Source organism: Peromyscus californicus, unplaced genomic scaffold (genome assembly GCF_007827085.1).
Source record: "Peromyscus californicus insignis strain IS unplaced genomic scaffold, ASM782708v3 Scaffold_5__1_contigs__length_169319896, whole genome shotgun sequence".
Lineage (NCBI taxonomy): Eukaryota > Metazoa > Chordata > Mammalia > Rodentia > Cricetidae > Peromyscus > Peromyscus californicus.
Window position 1 is genome coordinate 630,862 of NW_026294573.1, and position 18,071 is coordinate 648,932.

An 18,071-nucleotide genomic window follows, 5' to 3' on the forward strand; every position below is an offset into this window, starting at 1 on the left:
GGCAGAGCTCTGTGAGTTCGAGGCCAGCCTGGTCTACAGATCGAGATCCAGGACAGGCACCAAAACTACACAGAGAAACCCTGTCTGGAACCCCCACTCCAAAAAAAAGAAAGAAAGGAAAGAAAGAAATCATTAGGGTCCATTTTCAGTATGAGACGCATTTCAAGCTCATCAAGGAATCACAGCTCAGCACAAGGCACCAATCTCCTATCTCCCTAGCTGGTAGTCTTCAGTTTACCCTGAGATTGAAAAGTTGTTATGGGAAGAGAAATCTGGATCACCAGGATAGATAAGGCTTTGTGTCCTCAACTAACAAGATGAGGCGGCAACATTGAACACCAGGAAGATTGTAACTCCTTAAAGAACTCAGTCAAAAGGAACTAAAGGGGGTGAAGAAATAAAATTAGGGATATATGTATGTATATATATATATATATATATATTTTTAAAGCACTATTTTGTGCCAAATATGTAAGCTAGTCAATTTTCTTTTGCTCTAGGTTGAACCTTGACTTTGCCTGGTTGTGAAATATACTGTTATCACTTTTGCTCTTCAGAGTCTCCAGAACTCTTTTTTTTTTTTTGGTTTTTCGAGACAGGGTTTCTCTGTGTAGCTTTGCGCCTTTCCTGGAACTCACTTGGTAGCCCAGGCTGGCCTAGAACTCACAGAGATCCGCCTAGCTCTGCCTCCCGAGTGCTGGGATTAAAGACATGCGCCACCACCGCCCGGCTCAGAACTCTTATTGTGAAGTGAGTGTCGTTGCTTCTCACAGGAGTCTGCAGGGATGCAGCTTGGAGAAGGCTGTGAATTGCTGTGCTTTCAGAATGGGACAAAAGAGAGGCTAGGAATGGCAAATGCCCACCACAGAATCAGAACAGTGAAGGCTGGCAGCCACTGGGGGGAAAATGGTGTGTGAAATATGAACAAAAAACGTAACTCTTGCTCCAGAGGAACTAAGAATTTATTCTAAGCCAGATATGAATGATCACAGCGTGAGCACATGGATTCAGGTTGCCCTAACAGGCATATTCCACCATGGGAGAAGTTTTATGAGCTTATATGAAGAAAAAAAGCAAGCCTATGGTGATATTGTGTTCCCCAAAATAATTGTACATCCTAATAAACTTAACCTGGGGTCAGAGAACAGAACAGCCACTAGATACAGAGGCCAGAAAATGATGGCACACACACCTTTAATCCTAACATTCTGAAGGCAGAGATCCATTCAGATCTCTGTGAGTTCAAAGCCACACTGGAAACAGCCAGGCGTGGTGACTCACACCTTTAATCTCAGGAAGTGATGGCAGGAAGCAGAAAGGTATATAAGGTGTGAGGACCAGGAACTAGAGCTGGTTAAGCTTTTAGGCTTTTAGCAACAGTTCAGGTAAGATTCATTCTGGATGAGGACTCAGAAGCTAACAGTCTGAGGAAACAGGATCAGTTGAGGAATTGGCCAGGTGAGGTGGCTGTGGCTTGTTCTGCTTCTCTGATCTTCCGGCATTCACCCCAATACCTGGCTCCAGGTTTGTTTTTTATTGATAAGAACTTCTAACAATTCGTGCTACACAAGCCATAAACTGGTGCATTTATCCGTACATTAGTAGAAACATCAGCTAGGCAGGTTACATCAAAGCAGGAACATCTATAGGTTTCAGGTATTAATCTTATGTTTGTAGCTTTGGAATTAGTGGAAGTTATTTTTCTGCTAGGTTTGTAATATACCAGAGGTTTTACTTAATGATTGAAGGAGTTAGGTCAGGTCAGAGGTTAGTAACTAATGGCTATTAAAGGAGCCAAACGCAGGTGTGGTGCTTATGCCTGTAATCCCACCCCTTGGGACACTACAGCAATAGGATTATGAGTTTGTGCTACATAGTGAGTTCACATCCCGCACAGGTTACTACTGAATAAAAGCTTGATTCAAAGGGGGAAGGGGCAAAGATAGTATAAGAAAATTTTTATCCTCAATCTTCAGTGTTCCATCTTTATAATCACAATGTTCTAATCAACCAATCAGTCTACAGGATCTTCAACTTAGATGTGACTTTTTTTTTTCAGGGAACTACACATCAATAAATTGTATTCATTAGAATGTACCACTTGTCTTCAGAATGAAATAGAATCAAGGACATGGATGTTGCCTGTGTCTGAATATCTGTGACAATAGATCTGTAGCCATGATGGGTGAAAAACAGACCCTTTGTTGGAGAGGAAATTAAGAAACTCAGAAGCCAGACGGGCAGTGGTGGCGCACGCCTTTAATACCAGCACTCGGGAGGCAGAGGCAGGTGAATCTCTGTGAGTTCGAGGCCAGCCTGGGCTACAGAGCAAAATCCAGGGAAGGTGCAAAGCTACACAGAGAAACCCTGTCTCAAAAAAACCAAAAAACCAAAAAAAAAAAAAAAACTCAGAAGCCTAGTTGTTGCGGGCACCATCCTCATTGGTAGTGAAGTCTGCCATCTGAGGAGAAAAGTTTGAGAATCTGTTGTGAGATAAGCCCATCAGAGACCATCACACAGACACTCTTAGAGCAAAAATAAAAGTCTTTATTGTTGCCCAGTGGCTGCACAGAGAACTTTCCCAAATCATGTAGCCTTGAGCCTTACAGTTGTCTTTCATGTACAAAAAGCATATCTTGGTTGGCACATCTCAGTTAACAAGAAGCAGAACTACAGAAGCCAAAAGCAAGGTTAGTACATTTAGGGACTTTTACTTGGGGCTTTCCCAGAACTATGGACTATGTCTTTGTTTCCATTTTGGCAGGTTTTGGGGACTATTGCTGGATTTTAAGGACAGAATGGTGTCTCTAACATGGCATCAGTCACTGCTAAAATCTGGGGGCCTGTTAAAAACCAGGGGCTAAAAATCCTTAAGGGTCCCTCTGACAGGGTCAAGGGAACAGTATAAAAAAACATGTGAGCTAGGTGATCGTGGATGCCTTTAATCCCAGCACTCGGGAGGCAGAGCCAGGCGGATCTCTGTGAGTTCAAGGCCAGCCTGGGCTACAGAGTGAGTTCCAGGACAGGCACAAAGCTGAAACCCTGTCTCAACCCCCACCCCCCCAAAAAAATCCTGTGGTTAGGAGCGGTAGTGCACACTTTTTTGTTTGGCTGGTTGATTTGTTGTTTTGTTTTTGGTATTTTTGAAACAGTCTGACTATATAGCTCTGCCCTGGAACTCCCTATGTAGATCAGGCTGGCCTCAAATTCAAGAGATCTACCTGTCTCTGCCTCCCAAGTGCTGGAATTAAAGGTGGGTGCCACAACACCTGGCTGGTAGAGAGAACCTGTCTAAAAAGGGGTTGTGGATTTAGCTCAGTGGTAGAGCGCCTGCCTAGCAAGCACAAGGCCCTGGGTTCGGTCTTCAGCTGGGGGGGGACTGAAAAAATAAATCTGTATGTGGAAAAAATAAATCTGTATGTGGGGCCAAGGAATAGTTACCAAAGTCCAAGGAATAGTTACCAAACTGAAAATGGCAAAGTGATACTGGGCAGTCATTTGAGACTAGAAGGATTAAGGTGCTCTGGATGCTTAGATGTTACTTATATAATAATGAAGATCCCTTTTCATTTGCAGTCCCAAGGAAAAACAGACCTATTTCTATAGTGAATATGAACCCCTCTATGGCTTTCTCCAGTGTGCTTATAACACATAGGCCTGGATTTCAAGGCATCGTCTTGACACCAACCTTTCCCGTCTCTACTCTGTCTTAAGAATTTAATGGCTGAGCAGCTACATCCTGCTCATCCCATGCCGTTTCCTCTAATGCATATGCTGCTCCCACCAGTTGTTTCTTTTGTAGACATCACGCCACCTGCCCTGCTTGCCCAGCTATATCTCAGTCACCTTAGTCATTAATTGAGCTAGAACTGATGTCCCTTCTTTCAGAAAGCTTTCCCCTCCTGCTTCCTTATTCCACTTTCCTTTGTCTGCTACCAACACTACACCACATTCAACTTGCCCATATGTCTCTGAATGTTCTTTCTGGAGCTATATGTCCTGCTTATAGATTCGGAACCCTAAAATAGTTCATATAGACATACATACATATATACATACATACATGAAACCTAGGGTCTTACACATGCTGAACAAGAGTTCTACCACCTAGCTGCATCACATCCCCTTTCTAGTATGCATAAACCTGCTGTCCCAATCTGGGTAGAGTGGTTGGTACATGCCTATAATCTCAGTATTTAGGTTGTGGGCACAAGAGAATTAGTTCACAGTCAATCTCAGTTACATAGAGCTTGAGGCCAGCCTAGGCTATATGAATCCCTATCCCTAAAACAAAGCAAAACAAAAGCTAGCAACTCTGTACAGACCTTCACCTGACCATGCTAGAGGAGAGGGACTGAAGTGGCCACACAGCCTGGTGCACAGAGTACTCACACCACCAAGATTGTGGAGCTGGACTTTGTCTCACTGATACCTGTTTCAAAGTATGATGTGGGAAACCTAAGCTGAAAAACTTTTTTTATGCATATGGGTGTTTTGCCTGCATGCATGTCTATGTATGTATGCATGGTGCCCCGGAGGCCTGACAAGGGCATCAGATCCCCTGGGACTATTGTTACAGATGATTGTGAGCCACCAGGTGGGTGCTAGAAATCCAACCCAGGTCTTCTGGAACAGCAACTAGTGCTCTTAAATGCTGAGCCAATTCTCCAACACCGAGGGCATTTTTTTTTTTTTTTTTTTTTTTGGTTTTTCGGGACAGGGTTTCTCTGTGTAGTTTTGGTGCCTCTCCTGGATCTTGCTCTGTAGACCATGCTGATCTCGAACTCACAGAGATCCGCCTGGCTCTGCCTCCCAAGTGCTGGGATTAAAGGTTTGTGCCACCACCTAGCTCCAGGTGGGCCTCAAACTCCCAAGAGCTGGTATTAAAATGCCACCATGACTGGCTAGGACAATTTTTTGATAGAATAATACAACTAACCTAATAATTCATAAATATAGTATTTAAGTAATAAAACTTGGTATCTTTCTAGATATATGAATTGTAGCTGAAGTTTTCCTGGTCCTACCTGGCTCCTGAGGTTCCACAGTCCTGCAGCCACAGCTGCTCAGACCCAAATGAACACACAGATGCTTAATATTAACTAAAACTGCTTGGCCATTAGCTCAGGCTAACTACTGACTATCTCTTATATTTATATTTATATTTAAACTTAGCCCATTCTGTTAATCTATATGTTGCCACATTTTCCGTGGCTATACCTGTGTGCCATTTCATGCTGCTCCATGGATGGCGGGCTGGTGTCTCCTCCTCAGTTCTGTTTTTCCTTCCCAGAATTCTCCTTGTCTGCTTATTCTGCCTATACTTCCTGCCTGGCTACTGGCCAATCAGTGTTTTATTTATCAACCAATCAGAGCAACACATTCACAGCATACAGAACATCCCACAACACCTCCCCTTTTAGGTCTAATCAAAAAGGAAGGGTTTAACTTTAACATAGTAAAATTACATATAACAAACAGTTATCAAGCAAGAATTACAGTTACAATATTTAGTCTATTTGTATTTTGTATAAATAAAAAATATTCTATCCTATATTTGAGTCTAAAGTTTCATATCTAATTTATCTTTTATCATAACTAAGCAAAATTATAACTATCCAGTCTTCAGCTACATCAAAGACCTCAGAAGGATACAATATTACCTAAGTAAACAGGAAGTACATTATAAGCAACTTCCAAAAATCTAGAATGACAGAGACAGCTGGCAGCCTGGACAGTCACCTAATGTTCTTTTGTAAAGTTGGGGCATCTGTCTTCAGCCAACAGGCCTAAAGTCTCTCAGTTTCTTCTCTCTGTGTCCTATAGAATGTCTGGCAGTTTCTTCTGCAAAGCAGGAGCCTAAAGGACCATTTTGCCTTGCAAATTTCAGTGATAACCTTCCTATGGGTCCTGCATGTCCAGTCAATGCAACATTTTGTCAAGCAGTCCAGGCAAGAACAGTTTCTTGCCCAAATGCTATTTTTGCCAAGAAGATAAATTCTATATGGAGTGTCTTTCTCTTTGAAGTAAATCAGTGCTGCCAGGGGCAGATGTGTCTCACTGTCCAGAAAGTCTAAGTTTTTAAAATATTTTAAATGTCATATTCTGTAGGTCTTTGAAGTGTTTGAAGATTACCTATCTATCTGAAATATATCTATGTATACCTAGAAAACTAAAATAACATGACTATAAGCTTGATTATCATAGATGACTAATTATTAATCTGTATTTCTTAATTATAAGTTACAATTTCAAATAAGCTGCACAAACATAGTACCCTAAACAGGAGTAGAAATATAAATACAATATAACAAAATTAATTTTAAATTTGTATCAAGAAACTAAAATCCATGTAAAACATTTTAAACAATGTGTTGCTCTTTAAAAGTAGATTTAATAATCTACCCTTTTGTCCTATCATATCTATATCCTATATTTCTATACCCGTGAAATCAACAAAAAACACTTACAATCTCGAAATTTTCTTCATACCACTTTGTAATCTTTCCTGCCTTCCCTTCTCCAGCCCTCAGTCATCTTCCTGGACAACCCACTACTCCCCAGACAACAGTAACAGTACTTCCTGTTACTATAATCTGCATAGTTTAGAATTACAAGGTCTTGTGTAGTCCAGGCTAGCATCAAAATAGATATATACCTGATAATTAATTACCTTCAATTCCTGAGTGCCAATCCTTTTTTTTTCTTTTTTTTTTTTTTTTTTTTTTTGAGACAGGGTTTCTCTGTGTAGCCCTGGACGTCTTGGAACTTGCTCTGTAGACCTCAAACTCAAGTGATCCAACTGCCTCTGCTTCCCAAGTGTTGAGATTAAAGGCATGTGCCACCATGCCCAGCTTCCTTATTGCCATGTTGCTTTCCATTGTTTGGACATACCATGTTTTTGTTCAGTCACCTACGTATGGGTATTTGGGCTGTTTCTAGTTCCAGACTATTACAGATACCTCATATGTGTGTGAACAATTTGTAAAAATACTTTCATTTTTCCCTGAGTTAGTACCTACAGGTGGAATAGAGAAGGGGTTTTTCTTTTTCCTTCTTGACTTTTGAATTTTTATGGCAGGGTCTCACTGTGCAGCCCAAGCTAGCTTCAAATTTGTAATTCTCCTGCCTCAGCCTCATGCCTCTAGAATTACAGGCATGTGCCATCATGCCCAGCCAGTGTGTGTGTGTGGGGGGGGGGGGCGCTCGAGTGCAAATTCTTCACATTTGAGTTGAGAAAACATCAAGGGACCAGGCATTGTGGCACACAATGTCCCAGCATTCTGGAGGCGGAAGCAGGGGAAATCTCTGCCAGTTCTAGATAAGTCTAGTCTATATAGCAAGTTCCAGCACAGCTATGACTTCACAGTGAGACCTTGTCTCAAAAAAATAAAAAAAAGAGAAGGAAGGAAAACTGCTGAGGGATGGGGGCATAGCTTCAGTGGTAGGAGTACTTGACCAACATGTACAAGGACCTGAGTTCAATCCTTAGCATTACTTAGTAAGACTCTGTCTTACTCTACAATCCCAGCTGGTCAAAGCAATCTTCTTGCTTCAGCCAGCTAAGTAATGAAATTATGTGTATATACCACCATGTTTGGCAATAGGCAGAAATTTAAAATAATGTTTTTTTTACATTCCTTTATTTTGTGTGTGTGCACATGGACCATGTAATATAGAGGTCTGACAACAACCTCCAGAAGTTGGTGCACTCCCCACACTGTGTGAGTCCTTGGAATCAAATCCAGGTCATCAGGCTTGACAGGTCCTTTGCCTAGTGAGACATCACACCAACTTGTGTTTTGATTTTTGAGATAGTCTCAAGCCTCAAAGTTTGGGCTTGGATTTCTAATCCTTCTGCCTCCATCTTCTAGCTGCTGGAATTATGGGTTTGAACCACCATACCTAGCTTAAAATTTTTAAAATTTATCAATTTGTATTTTTTATGGTACACATTATGGTGTCGAATAGAAAAAAAGATGCTGGACATGCTTTTTGTTGTTGTTTTGTTTTGTTTTCAGTTTTTTTGTTGTCGTTTTTTTGTTTTTGGACACAGAGTTTCTCTGTATAGTTTTGGTGCATTTCCTGGCTCTCACTCTGTAGACCAGGCTGGCCTCAAACTCATGGAGATCTGCCTGGCTCTGCCTCCGGAGTACCGAGATTGAAGGTGTGCGCCACCGTCCAGCTTGTTTTGTTTTGAGACTGGGTTTCTCTGTCCTAGAACTTGCTTTGTAGACCAAGCTAGCCTCAAACTCACAGAAATCCCCTGCCCCTGCCTCTCAAGTGCAGGAATTAAAGGCTTGTGCCACCACCGCCTGGCGTTGGCTGGGATTAATGGTAAATGTACATTGTAGAAGAGATCAGAGAAGCTGAAGGTATAACTAGAAACTTCACAATACGGATGGGATGAAGCTCAGTTGGTGGAATGCTTGCCTAGCACACACAAAACATCAGATCTGATACCCAACACTGTAGAGAGTCTGTGGCAATCACTTCACCACCTGAGAGGTCAAGGAGGGAGGATCAAAGTTCAAGCTCATTCTACAAGAGACTGTCTCAAAAAATAAAAAGGGAGGGTCAGGGAGGGAAGGAGAGAAAGAGGGAAGAGGAGGAAGACTGAAAAGGAAGGCAGGAGTGGTGGGACATACCTGTCATACCAGCTCTCAGGAGGCTGAGTCTCATACCTTTAATCTCAGCAGTCAGAAGGGAGGCACAGGCAGCAAATGTCTGGGAGTTCAAGGCCAGCCTAGTCTACATAGCAAGCTTCAGGGCAGTCAGGGCTACACACTGAAACCCTATCTTAAAAGCAGAATTTTCCTCAGTCACACTAACCACATTTCAGTGCTCAAGACCCACAGTGACTAATAGGGTTCACATGTCCTAAGCCCTGGTAACAGTGAACTCTTTTGGTAACTCCCGTGTAACTCAGCACATGGACGTTCTAGAGGAAGGCGGTCACCCCCCTGAAACACTGGTACTCCCTTTATGGAGGTTCAGTTCATTCAAAGAAAATGGTTATGGATCATTCTGGTAGGCTAAGGTAGTCATATGCTGTGACTAGGTTTTTGAAGGTAGGCAGAGCAGAGGGTTTTGTTTTGGGTAGAAGTGTAAAATGTCGCTGGAGGATCATACTGGACATTTCAAGAAGTGCCACACATTGGAACAGGGTTGGGATGAGACAGCTCTGTCTGGGGCATAGTTGTGGGGAACCTACTAATTAAATGGAATTCATTTCTTTCCATATGGCTGGTAAGTTGGAGTTTTTTGTTGTTGTTGTTGGTGGTGGTGGTGATGGTGTGTGTGTGTGTGTGTGTGTGTGTGTGTGTGTGTGTGTGTGTGTGTGTGTTTCTTGGCCTTTAACTCAACATATAGCTGAGAATTACTTTGAACTCCCCCCGCCCCAGACTGGGTTTCTCTGTGTAACAGCCCTGGCTGTCCTGGAACTCATTTTGGAGACCAGACTGGTCACAAACTCAGAGATCCGCATGCCTCTGCCTCCTGAGTTCTGGGATCAAAGGCGTGTGCTGCCGTTGCCCATGTGACTTATCCTCCATTCTCCATGTCCTGAGTGCTGAGGTTACAGATAGCTCCCACAACTCCGAATTTATACGGTGCTGGAGATTGAACCCAGCACCTTTTAAATACTAGGAAAGCATTCTAACAACTGAGCTACAGCTGAATCCTGTTGAGGGCCTGAGGAGGTCTCACATAACTTTAGCATCAGAAGAGGACACATGGTCCTAGCTCTGGAATCAGACTGTCCCTAGGGAGCTAGAAGTTGGACACTAAGGTACCTCAGATAGGGCACTTCCGGAGTGCCAACTCCTGCCCATGTTGGCTGAAAACACCAGAATACACATCACATACAGCCTAGGTCCCGCAAGAACAGCAGTGGGAGGCAGCTGGACTACAAAGCCCTCCCATTTCTGCCCTGGCTGTCTAGACAACCTGCTATGTCCTCCACCCCTCAGAGGAGTCTAGGCACATCACTACACCCCCAACCTTTCTCCCACCCACTCTAGACGAGTCATTCATCAGAGCTAGCTCATCCCTGCCTTGTGCTTTTGCTTTCTTCAGGGTCACAGTAGCAAAAGAGTCCCAAGGACATTCCAGGTGGGGAGAGTGAGGGGCTCACACAGGTTCATTTTCTGCCAAATTCTATTCCCAACTCTAACACTGCAGAGGGACGCCCCATGCTGGAGAGGGTACCCCCTCCTAAAGCTGCCTAACTGTTGCTTGTCACAGTTCAAATGGGTCATCATTGTATGCTGAAGCTGTTTCTAGCCACTGCCAGTACCACCTCCCCACCCCTGCCCAACACAGCTGGCCTGACTAAGGGTGGACAAGCAAGCTACTGGACACCCTGCCTCTTCTTCTGCCAGAACTGTAAAGTCAGCATGCCAGTGAACACTGCCTGGAGCTGATCCCCATCCCATCCCCATTGGGAAACGGTTCAAGGCCAGCCACTGGACTAATGCTTGAGGCCCTTGGAGAAATTAAATCCACCTTCCCTTCCCTCACCCATAACCTTCCCTCCAACATCCCAAATAAACACACAAGACAGTGTTTTTGGTCTGAGTGATGGACATTTAGATGTTGGCAACTGACCAGTGCCTCAGAGGGAGCGGGCAGAGCAAAGACAGAGAGGTTGGGCATAAGTGCTGCCAGCCAGGGCTCAGGTCATCTTGGTTGCTGGGGTGAGGGTGGAAAGGAAAAGAGCCAGGGTCAAGTCCAGTGGTCAGAGCCCAGGCTCAGAGATGGGCAATGCCTTATTCTTCCCTGTGCCCAATATCACCAGATGTCTGGGTGACCTCAGCCAGGTGCCTGTGTCTGCCAGGAGGTAGGCAAAGCCAACCTCTGCCCATGCAGATGGAGGGGCAACATCCCTGGGGTCAGATCTCAGGCTCTCCATCCTCTAGTGTAAGAAGGACAGGGGGTAGTGAAGTAGCTCTGTGACCACTGTGGTCTCAAGTTGGTTGAAGCTTGGGATCTGGCTGGACAGGGCTGGCAGCTTTCCTTCAGCCCTCATGATCCCTTCAGCTGTCCTCCCACTCCCCAACCCCTACAGACACACACACACACACACACACACACACACACACACACACACACACACACACACACACACACACTGGGAAAGTCCTAATCAAGGCAGTACAGCGAAAGGAAAGGGTGAATCCCCAGCCTCCTAAGGTGGAGGACACTCACCCCTGGATGCAGCAGCTGGACGTTGGGCCCAGCCTGCTGAGCTACATCATGGCTCTTGGCTTCTTGGACACCCACATAGGAAGACACAACAGGGCCTGTGAACACCTGCCCCAAGCTCCTGAAAATCTTGAGGATAGTGTGTCCTCAATGGGACTCTGGCCAGAAGCATGCATAAGCCAGCCAGTCACAGGGCCACAAATCCCCATGGACAGCTGAGGGATGATGAGTGGCTCCTGCAGTGGGCCAGAGAAACTAAGGCACAAAGCTAACCTAAGCCCACTGGGTAAGGTGGGGGTGGGTACAGGATCCAGAGGTCACTCCTCCCCATCTGCAAAGCACAAAGTGACCAAGCAATGATCATGGCCAAGCTCTGACAACCTGGCACAGGATGAAAGTTCAGGTTGATGATCCTGGGTGCCAGTGGCTCTTGACAGAGGGACTGTATATTCTGGCCGGCCCTAAAAGGCCTCTAGAAATGGAGAAGACCCCTGGATGTGGCTGACACGCTAGCCTGGCGCCTATGGCCAGTCTGAGGCCTGAGTCTGGAAGGCAGACACCCAGCTGGGCCTGGCAAGGTCGTGGGATGATGACAAGGTCCCTGCATGGGCTAGTCTCCATTAGACCCTCCATGGGCATCGTAAAGAGGGAGAAGGAACGAGAGGGAAGCAGGGAAAGGGCCTACGGTCTCAGCACATTTGGGCAGGTGGAACCCAGGTGGGCAGGTCGCCTTGCGCTTCAGGATTGCCTGCGCAGACTGGGTCGCCGGAAAGTCGGGTGCATGAGGTTCTCGGTGATGTAGGCCACCAGCAGGCAGATGACCACCAGCATGACACAGATGGAGCCGCCCACAGCAGTCATGGCCACCACGATCTCCTGCATAGCTGCCGGTTCGGCGGTGAACTCCACGCACTCAGCGAGCTCTGGCTGGGCGGCGGCGAGCTCGGCGCGCAGCGGCAGTGGCTGCAGGCACAAGCGGTAACGCACGCTATCGTGCACATCCGGCAGCAGGTAGTCGCGGCAGGAGGCGCCCAACAGCACGCGATCGCACGGGAAGCGTGTGTAGGTGCCACGCCACGAGCAATTCAGCGCGAAGACTCGCACGCGGCGCGCCTCAGCCGGAGCCAGGCGCCACTGCAGCAGCACGCTGCGGTTGCGCAGGACGTGGGCGCGCAGCGAACCACCCGCCGAGACCAGCGTCACGCAGCCCGGCGCCTGGCAGCGGAAACCCCGAGCGGGGCTGCGAAAGCATAGGCGCCCACTGCCCTCGGGGCCCTCGGACAGCACCTTGTAGGGGCACCAGGGCGCGTCGGAGGCCGGTTCCCAGCCCGGCGGCGTCGGGACCACAGAGGCACCTGAGGGCGGCGCGCAGGCGGCCAGCAGCAGCAGCAGCGGCGGAGCGCGCATCCTGTGGCTGGCCCAGCGCAACCGGGCGCGGGCTCCCGAGCGCACCGGGCGCGGCGGAGGGTCACGCGGGCCGCGCCGCCCCAGCCGCTGCCGCGCTCGCCCCGCGCAGGCCCCCAGCCGCCACCCGCAACAACCCTCCCCACGCCCAAGCCCAGTGCGCCCTCGGACCCAGCGGCAGAGGCGGGGCTGTCCCACGTCCCGCCCCCTTAACCCTCTCTGGGCCGCATCCCACGACGCGAGAGTAGCTCTACAGAGCAGGCGATGCGCAAAGGCCCTGGGACAGGCCCTTGCCACAATTGATGAGGACCCCAGACTGACGGTCCCTCTATCCGATGCTGACCCCTTGTGGCCAGCAAGAGGGTCCTGCCAGCTCTGACCAAGAGGATAGGCACAAGGACTGAAATCTAACTTTACCCTGAGCTCCTCCATCTTAGGAACTGATGGCATCTACAAGGGAGGGAAGTCTGAGACAAGGCTTTGGCTTGGTGAAAATTGATTAACTGCACACCTGAAGAGAAGCTGCAGCTCGGACGCACCTTCTCCGTCCCATCGGTTTTCCTTCCCTTCTTTGGCTCATAAGGAGGGTCAAGACCGGACAAAGAAAATGCCCCCACAAAAAGCCCACCCTGAGTCAGGTGGTGCAGGCCTGTAGAATTCAAGCTGCTTAAGAGAAAGCCTACGTGGGCTACCAAATGAGTTCAAGGCCAACCTGAGTAATTTAGTGAGAACCTCAAAATGAAAACAAGATACAAAAGTAAAACAAGCACCCCAGAGAGGTTATGGTGGCCTGAATCTGCAACCCCAGTTCTTGGGAGGATCGATCAGGAGGATCAAGGACACCCTTGACTACTTAGGGAACTTGAGACCAGTCTCAAAAACACCAAACAGAAGCAGCTCATCTTGTGCGGTGACTGTGCTGCTCCCCAGAGGGAGGGAAGAAAGGCCACACTCCAGGACCACTGTGGTCTTACCCTTGCACATGTCACTCAACACTCACAGCTTTCAGGGCCAGAGAACCCTGGCTAGTCCTGCCTGCCCTAACTAGGGGTGAAGTCAGAACCCCCTAGTGCTGAAAGCTCTGCTATTGAGGAGCAACTGTGTACTGAACAGGGAGCTGAGGAGGCTCAGCCAACTGTCCTATAGATTCTGACCCCCTCATGACACTTTCAAGGTGACCTTAGCTGGGAAAGGAAAAAGAGGACCTAGGTGGGCTGCAGTGTTCACTGGGTCCTACCTCTTGTGCCTGTAGATGATGGTATGTTCCCACACAACCACAAAGCCCTTTCCTAGCCTATGTTCTAGTTATCCAGAAAAACCCGAAGAGCACCAGGCTTTTTTTTTTTTTCCTTCGAGACAGGGTTTCTCTGTGTAGCTTTGGAGCCTGTCCTGGAACTCGCTCTGTAGACCAGGCTGGCCTTGAACTCACAGAGATCTGCCTGGCTCTGCCTCCCGAGTGCTGGGATTAAAGGTGTTCACCCCTGCCTCCCAGCTTGGTTTTGTACCAGTCTTATGGGCAGTTGCTGAGCCTCAGCTCAATATCAGAAACCTCCCACCCAGCCACAGTGCACCTCATCACTAACTTGGAGGGACCCAATCACACCAGGCCTCTCTGATTTGTAGAAATCTTGAATAGGGTCTGCTGAGATCTCTGCTCCCAATGGAGAACAGAGGTTTTGAGATATATATCCCCCCACCACCCATTTCTACCTTCCCCTTAGGCTGGGCAAACTCCAGACTTTTGCCTCATCATTGTAAGAGTGCCCAGGAATTTCTCAGGGAAGTAGAAAATAACGATTACCCCAGGGACCTGCATGTCTCATCCAGAACTACCCAGACCCTTCATTCAGTTGACTTTAGGTATCAGTTGGAAACATGGGCACCTCTTTACCTAGGTGTAGGGTACAGACAATGGGTAGAGCAACACAACGTGGTGTCTTTGGACTGAAGAGAGCTGGGTGTTCAGTCTCAGTCCACACCAGGAAGTAGAGTCAGATGGATGCAGGAAGAGCTGTGTGGTGGTTTGAATAGGAATGCCCCCTCCACCACCACCCCTCATAGGCTCATAGATTTGAATGCATGGTCACCAGGAAATGGCACTATCAGGAGGTGTGGCCTTATTGGAGGAGGTGAGTCACTGGGGTTGGATTTTGAGGTTTCAAAAGCCCAAGCCAGTCCCAGTGTCTCTCTCTTCCTGCTGCCTGTGGATTCACACATAGAACTCTCAGCTACATCTCCAGCACCATGTCTGCCTGTAGGCTGCCATGCTTCCCACCAAGCTGATTATGGACTAAATCTCTGAATCTGTAAGAAAGCCCTGATTAAATACTTTCTTTTATAAGAGTTGCTGTGGTCATGGTGTCTCTTCACAGCAATGGAACACTGACCAAGACAAGCTGTCCACCCTGATATACAGTCAGCCGAGTTGAAAAACACAATACCCAGAGCCCTGGCCTAGGTCTGACTTCATCACTGCCTCAAGCTTGTCCTAGGACAAGGGTCTTTCCAGTGGGCCAGGGGCTCACCAATACTGACCTTTTCCTGGTCAGGGCAGCACTTGATTCGCTTCCAATTGTGCAAGAGAAAACTGCTGTCTCTCCTCTGGGTTGGGGCTGGCCATGGGGATGAGGATTTTGTTACTCCTGTCTGGATAAGTCTACCTATGGTATCTTTCCAGCTAGGAACAAAGAGAGGACAAAGGCAGGGGCAAGGTGATTCCTATGCAATGTCTGCCACGCCGCAGCAGGATCAGAGAAAGCTGACAACAGGAGGCCCTACTTCCCATCCAATATTTCTAAGCCAATAGAGCAAAGAAAGGAGAGCTATGCTGTCTCTAGAGGCCAGAAGGGACACCCCACCACCAACTCATTCCACGTTGTCTAGAGGCCAGAAGGGACACACCACCACCACCTCATTCCACGTTGTCTAGAGGCCAGAAGGAACACACCACCACCACCTCATTCCATGTTGACCAACTCCTATTTCTGCAGCTTGCCCCCAGTTGAAGTAGGATATTCCCTGGTCCTGTGGCAGCACAGTCTTAGGGCTTGGCTCTGTTGAAGCATTGTATCCCCAACTACCCCACTGTAACCTGCAAGAATAGTAGGAGCTTGGGCCCTATCAGGAGTTATGTTCATACCTCTACACAAGATTTCCTTGTTACATCTTTCCAGGTCCCTGATCACAAGACTACCAATCAGCACAAACACCACTCTGCCAAGAGCACAGTGGGGAAGCAGGCTGGAACAGGTGGTTCCACCTTGGGCTACAGCCAACTTCCTAGGTAGTGCTGCTGGAAACTAGAGGTAAAGGAACCTGTCACAGGCAGGGTGCCCAGAAAGTACATCATGGGTTGGGTAGACAGATGGAGGAGGATTAGCACAATGTGTACAAGCTGAGGCCCAAACACAAGGTCCTTCAGGACACTGAAGCTGTTGTGGGGTATGGAGTCAAGGCTGACTACCCTAGCTCTAATTCCATTTCTAGTAGCAGTAATTCCATTTCCTTTGGGGGACCTTCTTTCTCAGTCCAGCTTGGGTGAGACTGACCTTTCCCTGCCCTGGGGTTGGCAGATGACTTGGGCTTGGCCTGCACATTCAAACTTACGATGAAGCTCATGGAAAGGAGTTGATTACCTCATTGTCAGCTTCTGTGGCTCTAAAGTTATCTCAAGGGAATAGTTGATCAAAAAGGAAACCAAACACAGCAAGTACAAGAAAGCCGGCCTCTGTGCTTCCTCTAAGTGTCTGGATCTAGCCTCAAATGAAGAAAGCCCATGTGCTACACAGTCATGAGAGATAGCAAAGTCAGTTTGTACAGTCCCTGAAACATGGGGATTCTGACCGAGGGTTTCCATGGTGTTCTCAGTTGCAGACCCTACAGAAGAAGCTGGTTCATCCTAGCTCACATTGGGCCTCTAATTATGATCTGTGGATGCAGACTTAGCACCAGTACTAGATTCTGGGCAAGAGGCAATGGGTGAGGGACAAGGAGCTAATAAAGAAGGACAAGGCCATATCTACTGGCTGCCATTGGAGCAGAGGAAGCTACTTCATTGTTCCCAGGTATCCTATTATCAATGAAGATTTGATACTGGAGGAGAGTGTGTCTTGGGAAGGAAGAGAGCTCTCTTTAGCTCCTACAGCCTGTTGATCCTTTCACACGAATGGAGCAGTTTCTCCAGTCCCACCCAGCCCCTCCGTCCTGTAGAACTTATAAAATAAACACATGTTTGGTGGCTTTGCTTGTGTCCCATTACATGCTGCTCCTTGGATGGCAGTTCGGCGTCTCCCCAGCTCTCCTTTCTCCTCTCATTATCTCTCTTGGATTTTCCCGTCTGGCTCCATCCTGTCCTGTCATAGGCCAGTGCAGCTCTATTTACTAACCAATGGGAACAGTATATATTCACAGCATATAGAAAGACATCCCACAGCACTTCCCTTTTTCTGTCTAATAAGAAAGGAAGAGCCGGGCGGTGGTGGCGCACGCCTTTAATCCCAGCACTCGGGAGGCAGAGCCAGGTGGATCTCTGTGAGTTCGAGGCCAGCCTGGGCTACCAAGTGAGTTTCAGGAAAAGGCGCAAAGCTACACAGAGAAACCCTGTCTTGAAAAACCAAAAAAAAAAAAAAAAAAAAAAAGGAAGGTTTTAACTTTAACATAGTAAAATTATATATAACAAAGCAGTTATCAAGTAAGAATTACAGTTACAATATCTAGTCTATTTGTATTTGGCAAAATTAGAAAATATTCTACCATCAATCCTATTTTTATGAGTCTAAAGTTTTATATCTAATTTATCTTTTATCATGACTAAGGAAAACTATAATTATAACTATCTAGTCTTCAGCTCCATTAAAGACCCCAGAAGGATATATAACCTGGGCAGGACACAGGAAAACATCTGAATACACAAGAATATTACTTATGATGAACACTGCACACATGCCAGCATACAGATACTTTCGTTAAAAGTTCTCGGGCTAGAGAGATGGCTCAGCAGTTAAGAGCACTTACTGTTCTTCCAGAGGACCCGGGTTCAATTGCCAGTACCCACATGGCAGCTCACAATTGTAACTCCCAGGATCCAATACTCTCACACAGACATACATGTAGGGAAAACACCAATGTACACAAAATAAAAACAAATAAATTTAAAAAATAAAAATGTTTTCTCGGGCTGGAGAGATGGCTCAGAGGTTAAGAGCACTGACTGCTCTTCCAGAGGTCCTGAGTTCAATTCCCAGCAACCACATGGTGGCTCACAACCATCTATAATGAGATCTGGTGCCCTCTTCTGATATGCAGACATACATACAAACAGAACACTGTATACATAATAAATAAATCTTTTTTTTTTTTTTTTTTTTTTTGGTTTTTCAAGACAGGGTTTCTCTGTGTAGCTTTGCGCCTTTTCTGGAACTCACTTGGTAGCCCAGGCTGGCCTCGAACTCACAGAGATCCGC

General features: G+C 47.0%; 1 protein-coding gene across 1 annotated transcript; it reads right to left on the reverse strand.

Annotated features, from left to right (window-relative positions):
- Positions 1 to 6,733: 6,733 nt before the first annotated feature.
- Positions 6,734 to 12,703, reverse strand: Fndc10 (fibronectin type III domain containing 10). Its single transcript, XM_052715898.1, has one exon. The coding sequence runs from the start codon at positions 12,610 to 12,612 to the stop codon at positions 11,944 to 11,946; it is 669 nt and encodes a 222-aa protein (XP_052571858.1). The 5' UTR covers positions 12,613 to 12,703; the 3' UTR covers positions 6,734 to 11,943.
- Positions 12,704 to 18,071: the final 5,368 nt, after the last annotated feature.